Source organism: Microtus pennsylvanicus, chromosome 5 (genome assembly GCF_037038515.1).
Source record: "Microtus pennsylvanicus isolate mMicPen1 chromosome 5, mMicPen1.hap1, whole genome shotgun sequence".
Lineage (NCBI taxonomy): Eukaryota > Metazoa > Chordata > Mammalia > Rodentia > Cricetidae > Microtus > Microtus pennsylvanicus.
This window is the reverse complement of record NC_134583.1, coordinates 66,883,664-66,909,055: the sequence shown is the minus strand read 5'-3', so window position 1 is coordinate 66,909,055 and position 25,392 is coordinate 66,883,664. Positions and strand designations below refer to the sequence as shown.

At 48.0% G+C, this 25,392-nt stretch overlaps 1 protein-coding gene across 6 annotated transcripts in view; it reads right to left on the bottom strand.

The window, feature by feature from the left end:
* Katnip (katanin interacting protein) overlaps window positions 1–25,392 on the bottom strand; it is a 173,824-nt gene that overhangs the window by 85,384 nt on the left and 63,048 nt on the right. For all 6 annotated transcript variants that reach the window (XM_075972153.1, XM_075972156.1, XM_075972150.1 and 3 more), the window contains one exon: window positions 16,864–16,995. In XM_075972153.1, the coding sequence (XP_075828268.1) occupies window positions 16,864–16,995 (132 nt within the window). The remainder of the gene's footprint in view (window positions 1–16,863; window positions 16,996–25,392) is intronic.

Genomic DNA, 25,392 nt, shown 5'->3' with positions numbered 1-25,392 from the left:
CACTTGTGTATACATACAGCTAAGTCAGCCAGAATCAGGTAAGAGGAAGCCCTGCAGCAGGCAGTCACAGCTGATTTAGGGGGGGTATATGAAGCCAACTTGTGGGCTTAAGGGTAGGACAGCAGGGCACACTCCGGAAAAGAACCTTCCCAAGGTGGACAGAGAGTTTGCCATTTGGAGGAGAAGTCAAGGTCTCCAGCTCACAGAGCACGCACATCGCACGCACGTTGTAGCCACTCTCACGCCCTGATGTCAAGAGATACCAAACAGTACAGGAAGAAGTAACAGGACAACCAAGAAGGGACAGATGCTCTGGTGATTCAGCCCTTTGAAAGACAGGCACCAACTTGAGTAATTTAATTTAAGAAAGAACTAATATCCAAGAAAAGGGAATTTGACAGGAGAGGTGGAAGCTGATTTTAGAAGCTGGGAGACTATCATCCCCACAGAGACGCATGGGGAACTCATCCATGAAAGAGAAGCAGCTAGCAATCTTACAACTTTTAATTTCATCATTAACACTTCTAGAAAGATAAATTAAGTCAGGAAGAGCACCAAAGGGTGACTAATTAAGTATGCTAGAAATCATGCCAAGTGACTTTATAAGACTATAGTGCCCCAAAGACAAAAAGAAAAGCACCACCAAAGTCTGCTGGGTGGAGAGGTCTACAAAGTATTGTCCAAATCAAGATCCAGAGGGCAAACATTCAGATGGAGCAGCCTCAACTACTCTGCTTTCCTTCACTTTTTAATGTTTATGTGTATGGGTGTTTACCTGCATGTATATCAGATCCCCTGGAACTGGAGTGTTAGGAATCAAGCCCAGGTCCTTTACAAGAACAGCAATGCTCTTAACTACTGAGACATCTTTCAAGTTCTCTCACCTGCCTTTAATGGGCAAAGACAATGACACTGATGTAGTCACATAGATGAAAGGTACATTCCATGAAGAGTCATTTTGATACCATCAGACAAAAAGACAAAAATATAACAGATACTACAAAGCTAAAGCGATGTAAGAAAATGGACACATTTGTGAAAATCAGCCTGATGAAGCAGACCAACAGCTGAGACTGATGATGGCAGGAACGGGTTGATGAGCATTCCAAGGAAGGCTTACTCACGATGTAAATGCTGGGCTGGGGTTTCAGCTGAGCAATGGAGTGCTTGCCTTGCCTTGTGTGCTTGAGGCCTTAAGTCTCACCTCAGCACCACAAACAAACTAAGCACTTCACCCTCATCCAGCTCTTACTCTGAATCTCTAGGTATGTGAGATGCAATGGGGGAATGGAGAGGATATGTGGACTTGTGTGCACATGCATGTGGGTAGGTCAAGGGTCAGTTCTGAGTGTCTTCCTTTTCACTCTCTACCTTCCTTTCTGAACAGGGTCTCTCACTGAATCTGGAGCTCACTGATTAGCCTGGCTGGCCAGAGAACCGCAAAGATCTCCTTGCATTTGCCTCCCCAGTGGTGACACTGAGCTTTTTCCATGGCTTTGGGGAGCAGGCTTGGAGCTCACATTTTAAATACGCTCTTGGTATTCTAATGTGGGCGGTTGAAGACCAGACTTTTAAGACTTAGCAAGTTAAATGACACTACTGACAATCTGCGGTAAATTTTCTGTTACTGTGAGAAATCACCATGACCACAACAAGTTATAGAGGAAGGGTTTATTTGGGTTATGGTTCCATCACCATAACATCAGGGAGGCATGACAGTCAACAGCATAGCAGCTGGAACAGCAAGCTGAGAGCTCACATCCTGACCACTAACATGAAACAGGGAGAGAGCAAGAAGAATCACACAAGTCTGTAAACTCTCAAAGTCCCCCTCTAGTGACATACTTCCTTCAACAGTCTTCCCAGACAGTGCCACCAGCTGGGACCGAGTGTTCAAATACATGAACCTATGGGGAACATTCCCATTCAAATCACCACATAATATGATTGAATTTAATAAGTATATTGAGAACTTTACATCAAAAAGAGAATGGTTATTCTTTTGAAGTATCAAAGAAGACTCATAAAAATGAACTGGAGGCCACAAATCAGACCTCAGTAACTTCTGAACCAGAAAATCAAACAAGCTACCTAAATGCAGTCAATTAGAGATTAACATAAAAGGCAAAATTGGAAAAATAGAATCTACTTACTCAGAATGTCTAGAAAACCTTTGAAATTAAGAAAGGAAAGCCCTTTAAAGGCCTCGGGTTATTAGACACAATGGCACCCGCAGCACCACAGTGAGGAGTGCAGGGTGAAGACAGTGCTGCGCTCAGACAACTCAACCTTTCCACCTCCAGAGTAGGGCAGGGCTGTGGTGGTCCAGATGAGAGTGGCCCCACAGGCTAACAGACTTGAATGCTTAGTCACCAAGGAGTGGCGCTGTTTGAGAAGGATTAGACAGTGTGGCCTTGCTGGCACACTTGGGTTTTCAAAAGCCCAAGCCTGGCCCAGTGTCACACTCAGCCTGTGGACCAGGTTACAGTTCTCAGCTGCTGCTCCAGTGCCATGCATGCCACCATGCTCCCTGCCGTGATGATTATGTACCAAGCCTCTGACACTGTAAGCCAGCCCAACTAAACACTTCCTTTCCTAGGAGTTGTCTTAGCTATGATGTCTCTTCAACAGCAATGGAGCAGCGACTGAGACAAGTGCTGAGGGTGGGTACACAATGAACTTGTGGCTGTGGTCAATAGGAGCAGGGGTGAGGAGCCTGAACAACTGCACAGACCAAAATGCTTAGGGAAGGGAGAAAGAAGTCAAGGCTAAGATGACATGAAATAGAAATAAATGAGTAAACAGATAGATGACCAGCTCAATCCAGCTCAGCCCAGCTAAAAGCAGAGAGCCTTTTTCAGATTTACTTCTAGATTGTTTGAATCTTCTTAATGAGAAAGCACTTATGCATTAGCAGCTACATAAAATGACAGAAAAGAATGTAAAATACTTATGAAATTCTAAATAGGCTATACACGTGAGGCATAAGCCAGACCATTTATACTATTATTGACTGGGAGGTCACTCTTTATTGTTGGCAAATTGGAAAAGCTGCTTTAGTGAGCCACATTCCATCTGGCAGCTTCATTGGCATGAGCCCGCATGGGGGGCAGGGTGGCCACGTGGCCCTTCTGCTGCCCCATTAGTGCATTAGTGCCGGCTCAGCATTGCTGTGCATGTGCATGCATCATTCATGCTCAGCACGGCACCAGCCCCGCCCTGCTGGCCTCTTGCTGCTGCCCCACTGGCTCAGGTCATAGACCAGTCTGTGCTTCATTCTGAGCTGGCTGGCTGGGCAGCTCTGGCTGCCCTAATGGTCCTGGGTAGCACAGAGGCTAATTCTAGTGCTACTGGGAAGGAGAGAGTCCTCCTCTTTCACCAGACTGTCAAAGTCTTCAGTCTAAAAAAGGAAGTTAGAAGTTGGTGTTACAAGGGCCAAATCTGGCCATAGCTATGTTTTGTTTGGAGCATAGAAAATTATGAATTAATTATCAAAAAATGGAAGATATCTGGGGTTGGAGCAGTGGCTCAGTGGTTAAGAGCACTGTCTGTCTGCTCTTTTAGAGGATCTGGGTACAGTTCCCAGCACTCACATGGCTGCTCATAATTGTCTAGAATTCTAGTTCCAGGGGGATCCAATGTCGTCTTCCAGTCTCTGAGGGCCCTGAACATATGTGTTGCACAGACTTAGCATGCAGGCAAAGCACTCACATACATAAGATAAAAAATTTTACAAAATTAAACATACCTCTTGTCAGCTACCTAACTTCAGTTAAAACGAGAAAAAGCTTAACTCCATAGGCCCTGCATTGTATGGTGACAGCTAACTAAGGCTATCCTTGGCACTCCCCACCACGCCATAGGGCCCTGCATTATATACTTTAAATTTAGAACACCTATCCAAATTCCCCACTGTCTACTCCACCCTAAGTAGGACAGAAATTCTTTTTAAGTTTTTAAAACAAAGTTCATTATATTTATTCATCCATTTGATATATGTGGGGGTGAGGGATACATACACAGCAGGGCACATATGTGGAGGTCAAAGGACAACAATTCACGGGAGTCAGTTCTTTCCCTCCACCATTTAGGTCCCAGGGATCACACCCAGGCAGTTGGCCCGTCTTTACTAACTTATGTGTCCTTACACAGAGCTTAGACAATATTGTCCCTGTAATTACATCAAGGAGATGCAATGTGGCAGTGAGTCTCATGAACACTTAGGCCATACCCTTCTTCCTTGCACTGACCCAATCACTCAATTATTCAGTTCCCTTGCTTAATAAAGAGTTGTTTGTGTACTAACTATACCAGGCAGTTTTCTAAAGTCCAAAAACACAGCTGGGCATGCATATCGCTTTAACCTCAGGACTCAGGAGAGACGGCAGGAGAACCTCTGTGAGTTTGAGGCCAGCCTGGTCTACATAATGAATTCCAGGACAGTCAGAGTTGCATGGTGAGACCCTGTTTGAAAAAAAATCAAAAAGCAAAATCCAATAATGTCTAAAAGCATACTGGACAACAAGATAGAGCTGGGCCTGGAAGTGGGAGGTATGTCTACTTGCAAGTGACCTATAGGACAACTCCCAGGATGAGTCCTGCCCTGGGAATAGCATGCCTTCTCTGCTGATACTAAGTTTGGAATAAAGATGTTCTTTTACAGCCTAGGAGCCTCAAGTTCAGAGATGGCAGAAAGAGGAACTACTTAAGCCATCCCTTCCTGTTGGAAAAGGAAAGGTGGCTCCTGTGGGCTGGTGGGCTGGGTTCTACAAGAAAGCAGACTAGCCGGGCAGTGGTGGCGCACACCTTTAATCCCAGCACTTGGGAGGCAGAGGCAGGCGGATCTCTGTGAGTTCGAGACCAGCCTGGTCTACAAGAGCTAGTTCCAGGGCAGGCTCCAAAACCACAGAGAAACTCTATCTCGAAAAAAAAAAAAAAAAAAAAAAAAGAAAGCAGACTGAGCTCCAAAGGAAGGTGACTCAGCCAGGCCCCTTAAAAGGTTTATGGCAGGCAGGTCAGCTACAAGAGACACAGCTGAATCGTCCTGACACAGACCAGGGAAAGCTTGAAGTGCATTTTCAGAAAAAAAGGTTTTCTAATTAGTAGTCAAACAGCAACAATGATGGCCACAGTGGGCCAGGTGGGTCAGTTGAAGGCCTGAGGAGCTGAAGCTACTCTGTCTGCCCATTGCTGCGGCCCCTCCTCATCTTGAATTTCAGCACTTATTTTTCCAGGTCTTAACTAATAATGTCTTTCCTACCCAACTCTATCTCATTGCCATTGTTTTTTGTTTTTCACCCTTCTGGTCCAAATCATGGTTTTGGGAGGGTTTTGTTTGTTTGTTTTTTTGTTGTTTTGTTTTGAGACAAGGGGTTTCTCTGTAGCTTTGGTGCCCATCCTGAAACTAGCTCTGTAGACCAGGTTGGCCTCTAACTCACAGAGATCCGCCTGCCTGTCTCCAGAGTGCTGGGATTAAAGGCGTGTGCCACCACCCGGCTGAGTTATGTTTTGAATGTGACAAAAGTACAAAGACAAAATTTATCAATTATCCTGGAACTTGGAGATCTGCCAAGATAGCAGATCTTAAGTTCAATGCCAGCCTGTCTCAAAAGGCCAAACAACAACAATGAATTGTTTGTTTCGTATGAAGAGCATTATTCTGGGCTATCACGGAACCCAGGCCTTGTGTGTGCTAAGCATGCACCTTACCATCAGCAGCACAGCCCCCATGTTTAATTCAGCTTTGACTGTGTATAAGCCAAGCTTCCTTCTCCAAACACAGTCAAGTCCACCCAGCCAAGAACTGCTACATCGTGTATCTATGCTCAGCAAGGAGCTTTCATCAAATACAACATTCCTGTCTCACAGAGAGCCACCATAGTCACTCCCGCTACACTCACCCTCTCCCAGGAACCACCTTGTTTTCCCTTTTCCCCCACCCCTGGAAAACTTACTTGTGTATACTCATTAAGTTATCAGATCCCAGGAATTGGAGAGATGGATGATTCAGCAGTTAAGAGTACTTACTCTTCTGCAGAGGACTGAGGTTCGGTTCCCAGCATCCACATAGCAGCTCTTATATATATAACTATGTAGTCACCTATATAGCTCCAGTTCCAGGGGATCTAACACCTCCTGCTCTTTTGGACTCTTCCTGCATAATGCCCCCACCCCTACACACACAAATCTTTTGGGGAAAAGGTTCTACGGCCCTCTTATAAAACAGCTTGTCGGTCTGCCTGGGCCAATCAGAACTGAGACATAATCTCCCTCCCAACTGGAGGATCCATCTTTAAAACTTACTGAAGCTAGGGGGTGGTAGGGCACTGTCTTAGTTAAGATTTCTGTTGCTGTGATGAAACATGATGACCAAGGCAACTTGGGAAGGAAAGGGTTTATTTTAGCTTATATTTCCAGGTGACAGTCCATCAACGAGGGAAGTGAAGTCAAGAACTCAAACTGGGCAGAAACCTGGAGGCCGGAGCTGATGCAGAAGCCACAGAAGAGTGCTGCTTACTGGCTTGCTCCCCATGGCTCACTCAGCCTGCTTTCTTATAGAGCCCAGGACCACCAGTCCAGGGATGGCGCCATCCACATGGGCTGGGCTCTCCCCCATCTATCACTAATTAAGAAAATACCCTGCAGGCTTGCCTACAGCCCAATCTTATGGAGGTATTTTTTCAATTGAGGGTCCTCCTCTCAGATGACTCTACCTTGTGTCGTACTGATACAAACCTATCCGGCATACACAGACACACAGGTCATCCTGGTGCTCTGGAGGCTGAAGTAGGAGAATTGAGAGTCTGAAGCCAGTCTGGGCTACATAGCCATATCCTGTCCTAATAAAAAGCAAATGAAACTGCTTTGAAATCTCTAAGACTTTGGCATTATTGCTCAACCCATATGCTGGCTAGTTTTATGTCAAGGACACAAGCTAAAGTTATCTTAGAGGAGGAAACCTCAGTTGAGAAAATTCCTCCATAAGATCTGGCTATGGGGCAGACCTATAGGACATTTTCTTATTAGTGACGGATGTGGGTTGGATTCAGCCCATTGTGGGTGGGGCCACCTCTGGGCTGGTGGGCTGGGTTCTACAAGAAAGCAGACTGAGCAAGCAGAAGGTAGGGGAGCAAGCCAGTAATCAGCATTCCTCCAAGGCCTCTGCAATCAACTCCTGCCTCTAGGTACTCACCTGGTTTGAATTCCTGCTATGGCTTCCTCTCACTGGACTGTGACCCTATATGTAAGCCATATAAACCCTTTCCTCCCCAAGTTGCTTTTGGTCATGGTATTTCACCACAGCAATAGTAACCCTGACTAATATAACCTATTAGAACTTGTGTCTTTCCTTGTGCCTTGGTTTCTCTTAAGAGCTGATAATGTTAGAGCCTGGAGAGATAGCTCAGCCATTAAGAGCATGTTCTTCTAGAGGCTCTCAGTTTGGTTCCCTGCACCCACAGCCAACTGCACCTCAGCTCTAGGGTGACCCCATGCCTCTAGGCTCCATGGGTACCTGTACTCACATAAGCACACACCTACAAACAGGTTCACATACATACATATAATTTAAAATACATTTTTAGAGGGAAAAAAAAGAGCTCACAGTTTGAGACCAACGAGATGGCCCAGTGGCAAAGGCACTTGTGGCACAAGCCTGACCTGAGGGTAATCCCTAGAATTACCAGGTAGAATAGAATTAACTCCCCAAAGTGGTCCTCATTCTACACACCCCAAATAAGTAAATCACGAAGGTAAAAAAGATTTAAATGTTGACGATTTAACCTTTTAACTATGATTTGAAATATTTTTCTTTTCTAGTTCCCATACCTGTGGTTCAGGGCATCTCAAAGCATATTCCTTCTTCTGAAGTGGATTCTAATCTGCAGGCTCACTCCCCAAGCACTGGGAGCTCCTGGGCTATGACCTGCATGCAAATTCTGTTATCCTACAATTAAGTTCCAACAGGGTTTTCAGTCACCATCATCATGACCTGTATACACCGCACTATCTTTAGAAGTGTGCTCTCCAGCACTGCTGCAGTTACAGCCTTGTGGGGAGCTGTGAAAAGGGGCTCTGAGCCCAAACTTCAGATCAGAACCCACCTCAGTGGACAGGCCCAGGGAAACAGGGGCTTTGCTCATTGTTCACTCTTTATTTGGAACTAACTATGCATCTCACAGTGGAGGAACTCGGGTTCCTTTCAGTGCAGCCCTTTCAGCGCAATAGCAGACATCACAATGGAGAGAGAACTTGGATGGGATGCCACTGCGCTCCTGTCTGTCTTCTTGTTCCCATCATCCTTCACTGGGACTTGGTTCTGATAAAGCAGAGCAAGCTGGCGTGTGTGTGTGTGTGTGTGTGTGTGTGTGTGTGTGTGTGTGTGTATGTGTGTGTGTTGGGGGTGGAGTGGGTGGTGGTTCTTGCCACAGTATGGATATGGAGGGCAAGGTAGAGGACAACCTTGGCTCATTGGCTTACACCTTGTTTGAGACAATTGTTTACTATGGTGTATGCCAGGTTAGCTTAGAGGCCTCTGAGGCCTTCTGTGTCTGTTTCCACCTCCCAGTAGGAGCACTGGCTATCTCAAATGGCTTTACATTTGTTCTGGGAATTCTAACTCAGGTCCTCATGGTGTGTGACGAGTGCATTGCCCACTGAGCAATCTTCCCAGCCCTAGCTTTTTAATTTTTTAAAACTTGTCTTGAAAAATGTAAAATCCACAATTTATCATACTAGTATAATGGGCACCCAGATATCTTTCGCCTACATTCACCACCTGTTACAATTCTGCCACCCACATTAAGTGTAGCCTTTATTTTGTTGTGTTTGTAACACTGTGACCTTCTCTTCTGTCTTCTACATTCTGCACATGTCTCCTAAGAATAAGAATAAGGCTGGAGAGAAGGCTCACTGGCTAAAAACACTGGCTGCTCTTCCAGAGGACTGGGTTCCATTCCAAGTACCCACATAGTGTCTTACAAGCTCACAACTATACAACTCCAGTTCCAGGGAATCCAACACCCTCTTCCAGCCTCCACAGGCACAAAGTATTCATGGTGCGGTCATACATGCAGGCAAAATATCAATACAAATAAAATGAAAATAAATAAATCTTAAAAAACAAGTAAAAAAAGAAAAGCATGTTTTCTGAGAAGACCAGAATATATATATCTCAAACTCAGGAAATTTAACATCAATCCAATATTGTGATATATATAATGCTGTCTATTTTCAAAATTATTTTTTAAAGATTTATTTATTTATTTATTACATATAAAGTGTTCTGCTTGCATGTATGGTTGTAGGCCAGAAGAGGGCACCAGACCTCATTACAGATGATTGTGAGCCACCATGTGGTTGCTAGGAATTGAACTCAGGACCGCTGGAAGAGCAGTCAGTGCTCTTAACCTCTGAGCCATCTCTCCAGCCCCTATTTTCAAAATTATTAACTCTTCAAATTTGGCAATTTCTCTCCAACCACATTGGTACTGCCCAGGCCCAGGATCTCACTGCACACAACCGTGGTGCATGTCATTACTTTCCTTTAACCTAGAACATTCCAAATCTTTGTCTCTCGTGCTCTGACGTTTTCCAGGACTCTAGCACAGCTGTTTGAGAACCGCCCCATTCAGGCTTGCCTGGCTGTCTTCATTAGATTTGAGCATTTCTCACTGCCATTCTTAGCTGTGCACCCACAAGGGAGAGATCCGGCTAAGAGGAATTTCTGTCTATTGCTATGGGAAGCACCATGAAGCAGCACTGATGGTGGTCCTGCTGCACACCTGGTTCCCAGGCTCAGCATCAATAACAGCCACAAGAGCCCGTGGTACTGGAGCAGAACCAGCCCGGCACAGTTCCTGGCCTGTGACTGCACCTCCACAGACCAAAAAGTCTCAGGGCCCCGGCACCCAGTACAGGCCTCTCTGTCCCCTGTTTCTTCAAATCTCAGTGCTCAGCTCACAGACTGTGGTAATGGATATTACTACCCCAGCCAGTGTGTAGCTCAGTGCTGATGCAGTGTGAGCTCCGTCACTTCGAAATCCACCCTGAGCTCAAACTTCTCGGGTGTTGTTTAGATATGTCATGGGTGTGCCAAAGGGGTGGTGTGTGTGTGTGTGTGTGTGTGTGTGTGTGTGTGCTTTGCAGGTGTGTACACAATCAGGCACATATATGCAGAAGTCAGAGATTGGCAGTGGTGTCTTCCTCAGTCACCCTCTCTCACACTTCTTTAGACAGTGTCTCTCACTGAGCCTGCAGCTCACTGACTTGGCTAGCTTACTTGGTTGGAAAGCGTCATGGCTGATCCTTGTCTTCAGCACCGGGGTTACAAACAGGTACACCACGCCTAGCTTTTTACATGGGCGTTGGGAGCTGAACTCAAATCTCCATACTTGTGCAGCAAGCATTCTACCAACTGAAGCACCTCCGCAGCCTGAGAGGCTTTTATGTTAATGCAGTCCTGCCATCCACCTGGGTCATTTCCAGACTCAGCAGTTCTGCTGTGAATGCTCAAAGTTCATTTTACCACTGCATCCCAAATCACTAAGAGACTCCCATATTTGTCAGTGCTGCAGGAGCACTGGGATGTCCCTGTGTGTTCAGATGGCAGAAATGAAAGTTGCAGGTCTTGGAGCTGGTAGGAGAATTGACATCCTAGGCATGCACAACACCAGCACCTCCGTCTGAAAATGGGGGGGGGGGGGTCTTGCTCTTCTGCTGCTCTCCCTGCCTCCCTGCCTCTCCTAACCACTACCTTCTGCTCTCACTCCCACAGCTGATCTGAGCATCTGTCAAAACCACAGAAGACACAGCCAATACGTGGCCACGTCATTACTCTCCAAAGCCACTGGGTGAGTGGGTTACCGGTGTGGAAAGACAGTCATGCTGTATTATGGAGCCAAAAATAAAATGAGATTATCAAATAGGATGGATGACAAAACCTCACTTATGCTATATTAGCAATAAAAAATAGGGGAGACAAGCCTAGCTACTCAGAAGGCCGAGGCAGGAGAATTGCAAGGAAAAGGCCTGCTTGGCTACAGAGTGAGTTTAAAGACAACCTGTCAAGGCCCTGTCTTAAAATTTAAAAGGTGAAGAAAGGGCTGGGAATACAGCTCAGGAAGGTGCTTGTCTAGCATATGCAGGGCCTATGTTCACCCGTGCATACCACCAAAAACTAATAAGTAAAAATAAACGAAAGGTGGCACATGCTCAAAGGCTGTGTTATCTGAGTTCCCAGCAGAAGCACCCATGCGATAGGCTTCCCCTGCAGGCCAGCCCTCACTTTGTAAGTCTCATGTTGAAGAGGCCTGCTACAGCTCCTGATGTGATGGGGCAGGTTCCTCTATGGAGACCTGGCTATGGTAGCCTTTAGATGTCAGCATGTAGCTGTAACTGTGGGTGTAATATCTTCACCTTACTGTGGGACCCGCACTGTGACGGCTGGTTTTGTCAACTTGACACAACCTACAATCACCTGGGGAATGTCTCAGTGATATAGTATATAAATCAAACGGGCCTATGGACATGTCTTGATTGCATTCATTGAAATGGGAAGAACTAGTCACTGTGGGTGGCACCATTCCCTAGGCAGGGGATCCTCAGCTGTGTGAGGTGGAGAAAGAGAGCCGAGTACTAACCTGCAGGAATCCATTCATTGCTCTCTGCCCTTGCCTGTGAGTGTAATGACTTGCTGCTTCGAGTTCCTGCCACCTTGACATCCCACCCATGACAGCCTGTAACCCAAAATTCTACACTAAAATAACTCTTTCTCCCTTAAACTGCTTGTCAGGGTACTTTATCATGGCAACAGAAATAAAGCTAATACACACACAATGGAAAGAAAAGCTGTGAAGGCCTTCTAGCAGCTGTCCCAGTGATTATGACTTTGTGTAGTGTCTGGTGATTACTAGATTGGGAAATGTCTCCCCTGGGATTGAAACAGACCCCTCCCCCCATATAGTGGACAGGGCATCTATATGCAGTTTGGACAGTGGTTCCTGGGACTGCGGGGTTCTAAAGAGACTTTTGGGGTGGAGAGATGACTCGGCTGGTAAAGGCACTGGGCAGATGCAAGCCTGACTGCTTGGGCCGAGTCCTTAGATCCCACAGTGGAAGGAGAGAACTGACTCCGGAAAGCTGCCCTCTGACCTCCACATGTGCACAGCAGCACACATGGGCTCCCCAACACATGTGATCCCACAGCTGAAGGAGAGAACTGACTCCAGAAAGCTGTCCTCTGACCTCCACACATGTGCACACATGGGCTCCCCAACACAAATAATAATAAATAAAAATTTAAATTTCAACTTTAATTTTTCTGCCTATTATTAGACATTTTGGGTTCATTGTTGATTCCTAAAGAAGCCACTTCTTTAAAAGGAGACTGCGTCCCCCAGGGCAGTGCACACACCATGTGTCCAGGCACTGGGTTTGAACTCTCTATTTGCTGGAGAGTAAAATTGCTGGAGCTGTAAAATTGCTCAGAACCATGCAAAGGCTCCTTGTCCAGCATAAGGGAAATGCCATCCCTATCACTGTCCCCTAGACCTACCATCCTGACTCACAGCTGTTCCTGGAAACCTTCCCCACCTCCTCGCTCCCTCCTCACCTCAGGGTCTTTGCATTCCCTGCTCCCTCTGCCGAGGACACTGCCCCATAGGCTCACTGGCTCACATCCCTGAGGTTCCCATTTCATTACTGCCTCATCAGAGGACTTGCCTCGGTATTAGACAGAAACTTTACTCTGCTCTTTCCACAAGCTCTGTCACCTCCTGACACACTATATGCTTTTATGTGAATTTATTTTTTAATTGGTCAGGGGGTGGTAGCATATGCCTTTAGTCCCAATACTCGGAATGCAAAGGCAGGCGAATCTCTGTGAATTTGAGGTTAGCCTGGTCTATGAGGCGAGTTCTAGGACAGCTAGGGCTACACAGAGAAACCCCGCCTCAAAAATCCAAAAAACAAAACAACAACAACAACAAAAAAAAACCTATCTGATTGTTTTTAAAGGAATGAAATCCCTCGATTCATAATAATCGCAGATAATCACACGGAATCTCCTGATTGCATCAGCGTCAACTGCTAATTCAGTCCTCCCACAGCACCATGCAAGGCAACACATGGGGGCTGACAGAGCACGCCTCCAGCATGCCAGGCTGTGAACTCAAAGCCACAGAGAAACTGAAGGTCACAGGATGTGGTGGAGGGCAAGAGGCTGGCATGTTTCCGCAGCAAAGGTGAGGCGCAAAGCCTTTCTGCAGAGGAGGGCTCCTTCTGCTCCAGCTCAGACCTCCCTTGCTTCGTGCCAAGCTGGGTATATTTAGCCAGGCCCTGAGTTTCTCTGTCCCTGTGCAGATGGCATCTCTCAATGCTTCTTTCTGCTGTGGCAGGCAAGCACGCCACTGTTTCTCTCTGCTTTTGCAGGGAAATAACTCCAAGGGGAAATTGACTGTGAAGCCTTAAGGAGAGCCCTCTCAAGATGTCGGGGGGAAAGGCAAGGAAGAAATATAATCAGGTGCTCACAGTGGGGAACGTGAAGCGCTGGCAGAGCAGCAGCGGCTGCAACTGAGCATGTGCACTGAGGAAGGCTGCTAATGCTGAGGGCAGGAGAAGCCTGGGAGGAACTCTGCTGTCCAGTGTGCAGGGCGCTGGGAGCTTGCCAAAGAGGAACAAGGTATCCATTTAACAGAAGGTGCCAGGTGCCTCCCCACGGGCAAACAACTATGGTCTGCAGCTCAAAGGGTACACAGCACTCTGGGACATGTTGTGGGGGTAGGATTATAACAGACTGGACATGGCTATGATCCAGCTGAAAGAAAATGAAGGTTTCTTTTGTACAGACTGATCCCAAGCAGGGTCTGTTGGTGGGGTCAAAAGCAAGTGGTGAGCCAGGTGTGGCTCTGGCAGAAGAATCTTGGATTTGAGGCTAGCTGGGACTACATTAAAGGAGGAGGAGGGGAACGGGAGAAGAGAAGAAAGAAACGCTGGGGAAGGTTCAGTGGGTAAGGGTGCTAGTTGTGCAAGCCTGGTGACCTGAGTTTATCACCCAGAGCCCACGTAAAGGTAGAAAGAAAACTAAGTCCATAATGTTGACTTCTGACCTCCCAGAGGAGCTGCAGCATAAATGCACATATACATGTATACACGTGCGTGCACACACACACATACACACAAACACACACACATATTAGAACAAAGGAAAAGAAAACAAACTCCATGTGTGCATTGTGTGCAAGTGTACACAGACCCCTTTCAACCAGCACGGGAAGCAGCAGGGTCCCAGCTCCTTCCCTTGGTCTCCCTTTTGAGCAAATAAGGAAGTGGAAACAGAACAGAGGTCAGAGTGGGTTTCCTGGACAGCATTCCCAGAACCTTTCTCTTTCTGTCTTTGGAATTTCAGCAGCACAGGAGCCACAGAGGTGAAGGCCCTGACTGAAGCTGAGTCTGCAGGCAGGCCCACAGCTACCCAGTGCAGTTCAGCCATGGGGCGTGGTCTGCTTAGCAACTGAACTTTCACCGGCAATCACTCCAGAATTTTGCTTCTGTGTAACATGGAGAGGTGATATACTCATGCATTTTTTTCCTTTTTAAAGATTTGTTATGTATACAGTGTTCTGTCTGCATGTATGCCTGCTGGCCAGAATAGGGCACCAGATCTCATCATAGATGGTTGTGAGCTACCATGTGGTTCCTGGGAATTGAATTTAGGACCTCTGAAAGAGAATCCAGTGTTCTTAACCTCTGAGCTTTCTCTCTCCAGATCCCATATTCATTCATTTTAATTATAAAATTTGTCTCCTTAGAACAGAGGTTCTGAGCCTTCCTAGTGCTTCAACCCTTTAATACAGTTCCTCATGTTGTGCTGACACCCAACCATAAAAATTGTTTTCATTGCTACTTCATAACTCTAATTTTGCTACTGTTGATAATTGTAATGCAAATATCTGATATATAGGATATCTGGTATGTGACCCCTGTGAAAGGGTTGTTCAACCCCCAAGGGGTCATGACCCACAGGTTGAGAACTGCTGCCTTAGAACAAATTCCACTTTTTAAACCCCACTCCCACACTCCAGCCAAGGCCCACTATGCAACTCCTAGTCCACCCCACTGTCTCCTTATTCAACGTCTCAACTCATTTCATGTTCTCCTATTCACACAATGCTGGCATGGTGCTCCCTGGAGCCCAGCCTCTTGCCAACTGCACAGACAGTTCCCTCTGCCTGGGATATTCTTTGCATTGCTTCTGCCTATGTGCTCTTGTGCAGCCTGCGAGAGGTGCTTTCCCCGACAGCATCATGCTGTCCATCTCCCTCTTCTGATTTTATTTAGTTTTGTTATGATTATTTTAGAAAGGGGTACCCTATGTAGCCCAGGCTGGCCTTGCTTAGGACCTTCCTGCTCTCTGAGCAGTGCAATTATAAATGTGTACTACCATGCCCAGTTCCCTCTTCTGTTTCCTTTAGAGAACCTGCTGATCCCGAAATGATTTTATTTCATTCTGCCCTTTTCTGTCTCACCTAGAACATGAATTGGCTAAGAATAGGCACATTATGTGCTTTGTTGATTCCCGTGTCTATGGTGCTAAGAACATGGGCCAAGGCTCAAGAATGCATTGTCAAGAAACACTAGTACCAGTACTGGAAAGGGGATGGTGGGCTGAAGATGGGAGGGCAAATATGCACTGACCCCCCATCAGCTGTGGTACACACACGGCTGCAAGCTTCTGATACCCAAGCCTCATGGGTAGTCCGCTGACTGGGGTCACTGAGATACAGAATGCCTCACAGGACTAGGTACACATATACGCACAGGTGGGGTGTCATTCTCTGCCCGACCTCAGCCCCTTCAGGCTCCTTTCGAGCATTTATGGCCAGAGACAAATTCTACTCTTTTTTAGACTGCCTCCCCAGTTAAGTTACTCTTCTCTGCCAGGCCTGACCTGTTGTGGAAAATTACTGTAACTATGTAAAGGTGTGTTACATTTGTTTATTATGCATTTGTTTAACTATCTAAAGGTGGGTTGCTGTCTCACCTTGTCTGCCTAAGGCACCTAATAAAAGCTGAACAACCAATAGCTAGGCAGTAGAGGGATAGATATGGCTGTCAGGCAGACAGAATAAGTAGAGGGAGAAAAGGAGAGAACGAGGGAGAAAGAAAGACACCTGAGACCATCCAGCCAGCTGCCAGCCAGTAAGACACTGGAGTAGGGCATACAGAATGAAATATAAAAGGCTCTGAGGCAAAATGTAGCTGATGAGAAATTGGAAATTAAGTTATAAGAGCTAGCGAGAGACGAGCCTAAGCTAAGGCCGAGCATTCATAATTAATATTACATCTCAGTGTCATGATTTGGGAGCTGGTTGGTGGCCCAAAAGAACGCCTGCTACACTGGCCTCCCCTCTTAGCCCCTTCTCCATTTAGAGTGATTGGATGCCAGCCGACCCACCCATGAACACAGATGTGTGGCCCATGCTCTATGTATTAAAATGTGTAACAAAATGTGTGAGATAAGGGCAGACAAGATGGCTCAGCAGGTAGAAGTGCTTGCTGCACAAGCCTGATGACCTGAGTTCAATCCCAGGCACCCACAGACCAACTGACTTCTCAACATCGTCTTTTGACCAGCACATGTGCTTCATTGCGTCTTTCTCTCTCTCTCTCTCTCTCTCTCTCTCTCTCTCTCTCTCTCTCTCTCTCTCTCTCTCACACACACACACACACACACACACACACACACAGAGTTTTTCAATATGTGAGATGTGGGAAGGACAATGGTCAAAGTAGGTATTGGAAAGAACACTGTACCAGACCTCAATTTTGTGGGAGCCCCAAGTGCAGGCTGTGGCCAGACCCTACCTGTGTGTGATCCGCAGCAGCATCCCTGGCCTTGTCAGTCGCATCCTTAGATGACTCCAAATCTTCTGAATAATCCAGAGGAGGTTCAATGTGAAGCCGAGGGCCAGCTTCAGTTCTGATCTGCACGGATTTCTGGACACAGAAATTCAGAGTGTTGACATGAGAAGAGATGCCATTCTGCTCAGACAGCTGTCTAAAGAGTAAGATTCAAGGGGTACTGTTCCTGAGTAGGGGAGGATTTTGACTAGCTTTTTTAAAGATCATGTCTCTTTAGGCTATCCTCAAACTCCTGCCTCAGTCTCCCGAGTACTGGAATTCCCACTGCAGCCCCTGTCCTCAACTCAGCAGGTTTGCAGTGTTGTACCTCCTATGCTTATTTTTCCCTTATATTTGCGAAGTATATTTGCAGTAGAAATTTTCAGAGTTTTAGTGATTATTTTTCAGTAGAAATTTTATAGGTGTTAGACTTTCCCAAAGAGCCTCGTGAAAGCCGAGTGGTGGTGGCACACACCTTTAATCCCAGCACTCGGGAGGCAGAGGCAGGCGGATCTCTGTGAGTTCGAGGTCAGCCTGTTCTACAGAGTGAGTTTCAGGACAGGCTCCAAAGCTACAGAGAAACCCTTTCTCAAAAATAAATAAATAAAAAAATAAAGCCTTGTGAGCTAACTGAGCCTGTGTTTGGGAAAGTTTGGCTGACATGCCATAGGTATGTTAAACTAAAAGGCACAGAACGTTTGCAAAGCTTTTTGGACTACACAAGCTGTCCTTGCTGCAGCATCTCTTCTTTCAAGCATTCTTTGCATCTTTCTTAGGGAAACAAATACCTGTGCCAGGTGTTGGGGGCTATCAACCACTCCAGAATTCTATTTCCCTTTCTTCCCCTGTATGCACATCACCCCCCCCCACCAACACACATACACAGAGCCCACCTTTGTGCAGCTAGCGAGGACCAAAGGGCCCATAAGAACAACAAATGGTGCGGGTCACGGGGAGTGATGCGAGTGCCTCATGCCCCGCTCAGCTAGCATTTGGAGTTGAAGGAGACCTTCCCCTATTGCCCCCAGATGTTGCAACATCAGACCACATAGAAAGCTTTTACACTTGGATTTTTATCCTGAGTAGAGTGGGCTGAATTGGTGACACAAGGAGGGCCAGCAGAGGCGGTGGCAGCTGCAGCCACTGGCAAAAAAAAAAAAACCCCAGAGAGTTCCAGAGAGTGGGTGGGGAGACGACTGAGGACAGTGCAGTATGGAGAAGAAATAGCAGGCTGTGAGCTAAGGCTATGGAAGGCACAAGAGATGGTAGGCAAGATGCTGCAGGCCTTGGTCTCTAGAAGAGTTTTGGGGAGCTGCCCACCTCAAAAGCTCATGGTTTTGAGAGCTATACCACCAGCCGCGGTAGCTACTGAGAATCCCAAAGTGGCTGGCTCAGAGGTTGAGCACATGCTGCTGCCTGATTGCTTAGAGCTCAGTATCTCACTGGCTTCCAAGTGCCTGACTCCTGGCAATTGGTTCTCAGAACAGGAGGCCTCTCACCTGAACTGCCTCTGACTTCTAAAACCTGGAGTCATAAGTCTCTGTTTCTCAGGGCTCTGAGTCTGTCAGTCCAGCCTGCAAGCCTGCCTGTCTGTCCTGCCCTTTGTCTTTTGGAGAAGCACCTGAGTTCTACGCCAGGCCCAAAGCTGCCAGTATTAGAAGCTACTCCCTGCTCACTCATGATTTCCACATGAGCAGAACAAAAGGACTCAGCCAGCTGACAGGTGACATCTGTTGTCATACCATGCAAGCCACTGTTAGCAAACCCAGACCTTACTTGATATACCAACATACAAGGCTCCCACAATGATTCCTGCACATTCTATCACGTGTGACTGTGAGCCAATTGGAGCCACTGCCAGGGCCCTGTTAGTCCAGCTGAGTCCATAGAAACCCCTTCCTGTGTCTCTGAGGGCTTGCTTGCCTCTCTGCCCTGAGTGCAGGTGTGGCTCGAGGGTGAGAATGGGACAGGCCACTGTCTATGAGAGCAAGGAAGATGTGCCAATAAAGAAACAGAAGGGCCACTTTTAATGCCTGTGATGGTCCACACACCCTCATTGTGCACCTTCCCTCTTCACGCCACAGCCCAGGGCTAGCTCTAGCTGTGATGGCTTCCTTCTAGACTCGGACACTTTGTTCTTCTCTCCAGGCCAAGGAATGCTATGTTTTTCTCCCTGGGCCACTCAGCAACGTCGTAACACTGGGGCCTATTGGCCAGGAGGAGAAGAGGGAGAAAAGGAAGTGACAGACCACAGACAGACTTATGTCAGGCCAAGCAGGAGGTAGCCGGATCACCAGTCACCCAGACCCTTTAAGGCCTTCTGGTTCTTTCTCTAGAAAGGGAGGGCTTGGACCAGAACTTTGCTACTTCTGACTGCTGCCTGTGGACCTGTAGTGTTAACCTTTCTGTCCCCTCTTTCCTAAAACTCCAGACAAGCCTGGATACACACTGCCTGTCTGCCCTGTCCTTTGCTCTGGAGAAAACACCTTAGCTCTTACTTGTGAACCCCTGCCAGCCACAGATCCACCATCCTAGAACTGAGTTCCTCAGGGGAAGATGGGACATGTGACAGAAGCCAGAGCTGCAGACACCACCTCCCTCTCCTGCCCACTCTACTAGGAGATAGTTCTTGGAAGCAGAAGAGTACTGTAAGTGAGGTGCTGTTGGGGCTATCATGGCACCCTGGGGTACAGGAAAGGCCCAGCTGAGAGGCAGAGATTGAGGCCTGCCTGAAAGGAAGCTGGTAAATGACAGTGGGAGCTGCAATTTGGCTGGCCTCTGGGTTGGCACATCCACAGAAGGAACTCTACATCCAGCAAGGAGCCAGGATCATAGCCCTTCAGCAACTGCCCAGCCTCCTCCCTGCAGCTCAGCACAGCAGAACTCCGCAATGTTAGCCAATATGCAAACACAGCTTTGCAGGCAGCCCTAAGGCCCTAAGTCAGCAGGCCCTCGTGGCTCTAGCTGCACTAAGTCCCAGACACCAGTGCCCTACCCAAGTCCACTCAGCACCATGGTGAACACTGCAGCTTATGAAGCAACAGTTCTGAAATTAACTCTGTGGTCCAGAAAGTGCTCACAATACTGAGTGGGTGCCCAGAGGGTAATAAATAGCTGCCATCTGGCCTGCTCTCCCACCCGAGCCTGGGGAGCCTCCTCTGCCCACAACCTGGGGGACGGCCCCACCCACATCAAGGCTGGCAGATTCCAACCCAGCACCAGCCACATGCATGCTACTGGCCTCCCACCTTCCACCTTGCATGGAAGGATGACGTTGCTCTAGGCTGGCTCCCCGATTGGCATGCTGCTTTACCAGGAGTGGGTGTTTATGAGTGGCTGCTCTTTCCTGCCTACTTGCAAACCCAGACCCTGCCAGACCTTTGCAGTACCTATCCTGGAGGAGGATTTAAAAGCCTTTCCACACAAACCTCCCAAAGCTGCTCACTTCGAGCTCAGCCCACACTCCACCCAGTTCATGCCCGGAGTTATTTGTGTGTCTTTTGCACCTCCTCATAAAGTGTTCTAAGAGGGTGCATTCAAGTGTACTGTCAAACACGAAAAGAGCGAGCACAGGATGCCCTGCATGCTTGGACAAGTTGTGTGATATGTTAATGGCGCCCTCTAGAGGTGGAACGGCTCTACAAAGGCCCCCAAAGCAGGCTGGGGTGAGGAGCTGATCTTTGATCAGCTCTTCCCAGGTTTGTCAGCTCTTGACAAGGTCACAAGTCAGAAAGCAACAAGGGGACCCAGCTTCACAACCTAGAGGTGAGCTGTATTGTAGATGCTCATATGACTGCAGCCACCCAGGAAGCAGATGTTGCAGTGAGGGACAGCCAAAGCCACTTGCATCCCACAGCAAACCTTCTGTGGAGACCTTTCCTGAGAGTCTAGCCCACAGTAAATCACTGGAAGGCCAATCCCTTCACTACCGATTTAATGCCGGGAGCCAGTGATGTTCATCAAAGCTGACAGCATTTTGGTAAACGGCGGCTCTGTTGATTAGGCCACTGTCTACCCAAGTATTACAAGGCTGAGGAAGCCATAAATCTTAATCCACTGATGGCGGCAGAGAGATCTAAGGCCCAGAAGCAGCAAGGGAAAGGCTAGCAGGGACGGATGCCAAAATATCACCCGCAGGCTGCTCCAGAGTGAAGGTGGTGGCTTGGGGGCCTGCCACATTCATCCAGTCAACCTCTAGAGCCCCGAGCTCCACTACTGACCAGGCTATGACCAGCAGAAGTGATAGTGTGACCCCACTGGCCCTTTACTGTGGCCTCTGCAAAACAAGAGAAACCCTGAAACTGGGACAGGGGCATAACCCCATTCCTGGTGGGGTGGCTTTTAAGAATTGACCACTGGTTACTATGGCATTGTTAGCTTAACTGCCTGCCTCCTTCTGGTTATTCCCAAGCACAGGAACATCATGGGTATTTCTAGAGCCTCCTGGAAAAAATGAGCTTCAGGCCTATTCTCCTGGGAAAGCTCTTTCTATTGCAATAACTAGGCACCAAAGTGCCTCCTACTTGCTGGTCTAGACCCAGAAGGGAACCCGACCCTGCAGGAAGAGGTGAGACTGTCAGACTGAGACAAGGACCTGAGAAGTAAGGAAACCCAGGAGCAAACAACAGTAGCTTAGGAGGTGCCATTTGTTGCTGTCAACAAAGCTAAGACTATACAATGACAATGAAGTCCTTGTTTTCCAGGCCATGGCCAGCAGAAGTGATAGTATGACCTCACTGGCCCTTTGTGGTGAGCCCTGCAGTCTAAAAGAAACCCTGAAACTGGAACAGGGCCAGGGCCCCATTCCTGGTAGGGTGGCTTTTAAGAACTGGCCACTGGGGACCCAGCCTCCTTAACCACCTGCTTCTATCTGGCTACCCCCAAAGAAGAGGAGCCCAGTCAAAAGGATGGAAACAGCTGGGCATGGTGTCTCAAATCTGTAACCTCAGCATGAAAGAGGTACACAAAGAGGATCAAGACTTCAAGGGTAAACCTGGCCGTGGTGGTGTATACCTTTAATCTTAGCACCCAGGAGGCAGAGGCAGGAGGATCTCTGTGAGGTCAATGCCAGCCTGGTCTACAAGAGCTAGTTTCAGGACAGGCTCCAAAGCTACAGAGAAATACTGTCTCAAAAAAACAAACAAACAAAACAAAACAAAACAAAAAAGGACGGCAACTACTTAGTGAGTTCAAGGCCAGCATGGGCTATGAGACCCTATTTCAAATTTTTTTTAAAGTAAATAAACAATTAAAAATATAAGACTCCAGAAGCATGAGGGCAAAGACTGGCCCCTCCCTCTTCTGTGAACCCAAAGATTTGTCTCTGGAACTTTCTACCTTGGAGATACTTTCCACTTAACTCCACTTCCTAGGGCCAGAGGCGGTCAATGAGCTTCTTATCCTGGTGACAGTAATAACACTGAAGCGGAACACCAAGACTAGACTGCTCAACTCCAGAATATTAGCTCATAAACTGTAGTTGCGCCCCTGCTCCTAGGCTGTTCAAGGCCAGGCAGGATTAGCACCAGGTGACCTTGAGTCACACACTCCACCAAGGCCAACTACAACAGTCAACTCCCACAGCTCCCACAGGCCACAGCCTGAGCAACAGGGATGAGCTGAGACACTCAGATAGTTTCTCTTGGATGTTTCAACCGATCCAGGAGTGAGAAACTAACCTGGAGGGGTGCAGGGGGTCAGTAGAGCCAGAGGAAAGGGCACGGAGTGGGGCTGTGGAAAGGGGCAGAGGAGAGCTGTGTGAATTCAGGAACACAGCCTCAGAGCTCCTGGGAGCCTGGGGCGAGGGGAGTTATGGGGTGGATAGAACAGTCCCACCTGCACACAACAGTTAAGAGCTTTCCAAAGGCAGCTCTACCATCGTGGTGCTTCCCCGAGCCCTTCCACTCAGTCTGCTGCCCATATCCTCAGCCTGTGTGATCAGCCACGCAACTGTAACCCAGGCCCCCAGCTCTGCCTCTCTATCACCATGCACTGACCCCTGCTAACACCTTTCCATCACACTCCACTGTGTCTTTCCAAGGAGACCATGATCCTCACATTCAGGTCTGCTCCATGGGTCCTGGGCACCTCTGCTGCCTGCCACTGTCCCTCTGGCATGCATGGCTCTCCTTAATTGCACCTGTCATTCACTTGCTGCCCACTGCTGTCCTGTCCTGCACTCCTATCTCCTGAGTTCCAGGGCAGCAAGGCTGGCCTGCCTCACTTGCAGCCCATAACCCAGCACTAAGGATCCAAATCTTCAGGGTGCTCCATAAATGTCCAGGACTAAGCGGAGGAAGTGAGGTCAGACATGCCAACGCAGAAGAGACAACGCAGCAGACAAGAGACTGCTGAGCAGTTATGAGGACTGGGGTTTGGATTCTAGCCCCACAGAACATGAAGGGCCTTCTGAGCAAAGGCACAGTGGACTATGGCGAAGAGGTATTCCTTCAGCTCTGAGGGAGCCAAGACAGGAGAATTCTGGTACATGCTCTGTCCCAGCCTAGCTGAGAAAATGCAAGTCCTGGGTTCATCTGAGAGAGCCTTCCTCAAAGGGTAAGCAGAGAGGAGTACAGCTGAGGCCTTCTTCTGGCCTCTGCTCACATGCACTCTTCCCCCCCACACACACACAAATAAAATAGAATTAGAAATGTGAGAATGAGTGGCCTGGAGACCTCTAGACTGAGAAACCCTCAACCCCTCCACTAACCCCAACAATGACCCACACTACCAATCCACCACCTCTGTGCCAGGCACGGCAGAAACGCCCACAGGCACTGGCTGGGCAATCTTCATTAGCTACCTTCGGAGGCAGGCATCTTTATCGACCATCTTCTAGATGAAAAAGCAGACACCAAGAAGATGGCCAAGGTATAACCAGGAAGCTGCAAGCACTGGCCTCATCATAACCTCACCTGCCACCAGGGGGACCTAGCTGAAGAAGTGCACTGCTCACAGACCATCTGTGACACACCACACACAGCCCCATGAAGTTGTGATAACAAAAAAAAAAGCTTAGTGAGGTCCATTACAGCTCCAAATCACACAGCAAAGAAGCATCCCAAAGCCCATCCTCTTTCTTTCCCAAGAGTCACAAGTTCAAACACCCTGCAGAAGCAGGTGGGGAGAGGAAGTGTGGTAGAAGAAACAGCACATAAGCCAAATGATGACATGCCTTCTGCTCAGCCTGGGGGCTGGGACCCCGGGGGTGCTATCAGTGGCTTGTCAAGGCTCAGGGTCTGCGTGCAAAGGAGGTCCAGCCACTCACGTTGCCTTGGACAGGGGAAGAGATGCAAGGAGAAGAGAGGGCTAGGTCACAGTTATTTCTGAGAACTGTCCTGAGGGCAACAGACTCCATCCCACACAGGCCAGGCCACAGAACAGGATCTGTCTTGGCATCCCTGAGGCTGGCCCACTCTCCCAGTTGTCCTGGGCACCAATTCTCCTGGCAGGCTAGAGCAGACAGCTGTGCAATGCGGGCTGGAGGCCCCCTCCGAGCCAGCCCAGATCATCGGCTCCAGAACTATGCGCGCAGCCTGGTCAGCTTTCTACTCAAACAGCCGTCCCTATTGTTAGGCACTGAGTGACCCCTAACTGCTGCAGTGCAGAAGGGCAATTATGGCAGAGCGGCTTTGGGAGGCGAGGGGAAATTAGCCCTGATTAAGTCTTGTGAAGTGGGGAGCCACAGGAGAGACGGGAGGGATGCTAATTAATCTTAGGCCAAGTCTTTTAAATTGGACAGACTCTGGGGCCAGCCATTAAGTCACAGTCTAAGACACAAATATGGCTCGTGATAATAGAAAGCCCTCCAAACAAGCAGAAGAGCTGTGTGGAGTGAGGCAGGCAAGAAAGGCCTCATTAACAAGAAATTAACATTCATGGCTGGGGACAGACACAAGCGCCCAGGCTGGGGCCCTGTGGGCCTGCTCTTCAGACCCCAGCTAATGCAGGCACAACTGTTTCCAATAAGCATAGGTATGAAGACTAAGGAGTCTGCACCATCAGGCCCCTTCCACACCCCAACCCAGCTTCTTCCTTTAGGGGTCATGTAACCCAGAACAAGTACTTTTTGCTCTCTGGGCCTCAATTTCTACAGCAGCACCATGAGGACACACATCAACCAGTTGGGTTGCTGTAAAGACATGGTAGGTGGCAAGCACGTGAAAACCTTTACTGCAGTCAACTCTAAAACGCAATGCCCAGGGCTGGAGAGATGGCTCAGAGCCTAAGAGCACTGGCAGCTCTTCCAGAGGTCCTGAGTTCAATTCCCAGCAACCATGTAGTGGCTCACAACCATCTGTCATGATATCTGGTGCCCTCTTCTGGCATGGAGGTGTACATGCAGTAGGAAGGTTGTATGCATGATAAATAAACAAACAAACAAACAAATAAATAAATAAATCATTTTTAAAAAAACAAAACGCAACGCTCAATTTCCCAATTTCCTCCATACCCAGATTAACAAGGACACTGAGTCCCTGCCTAAGCCTTCCA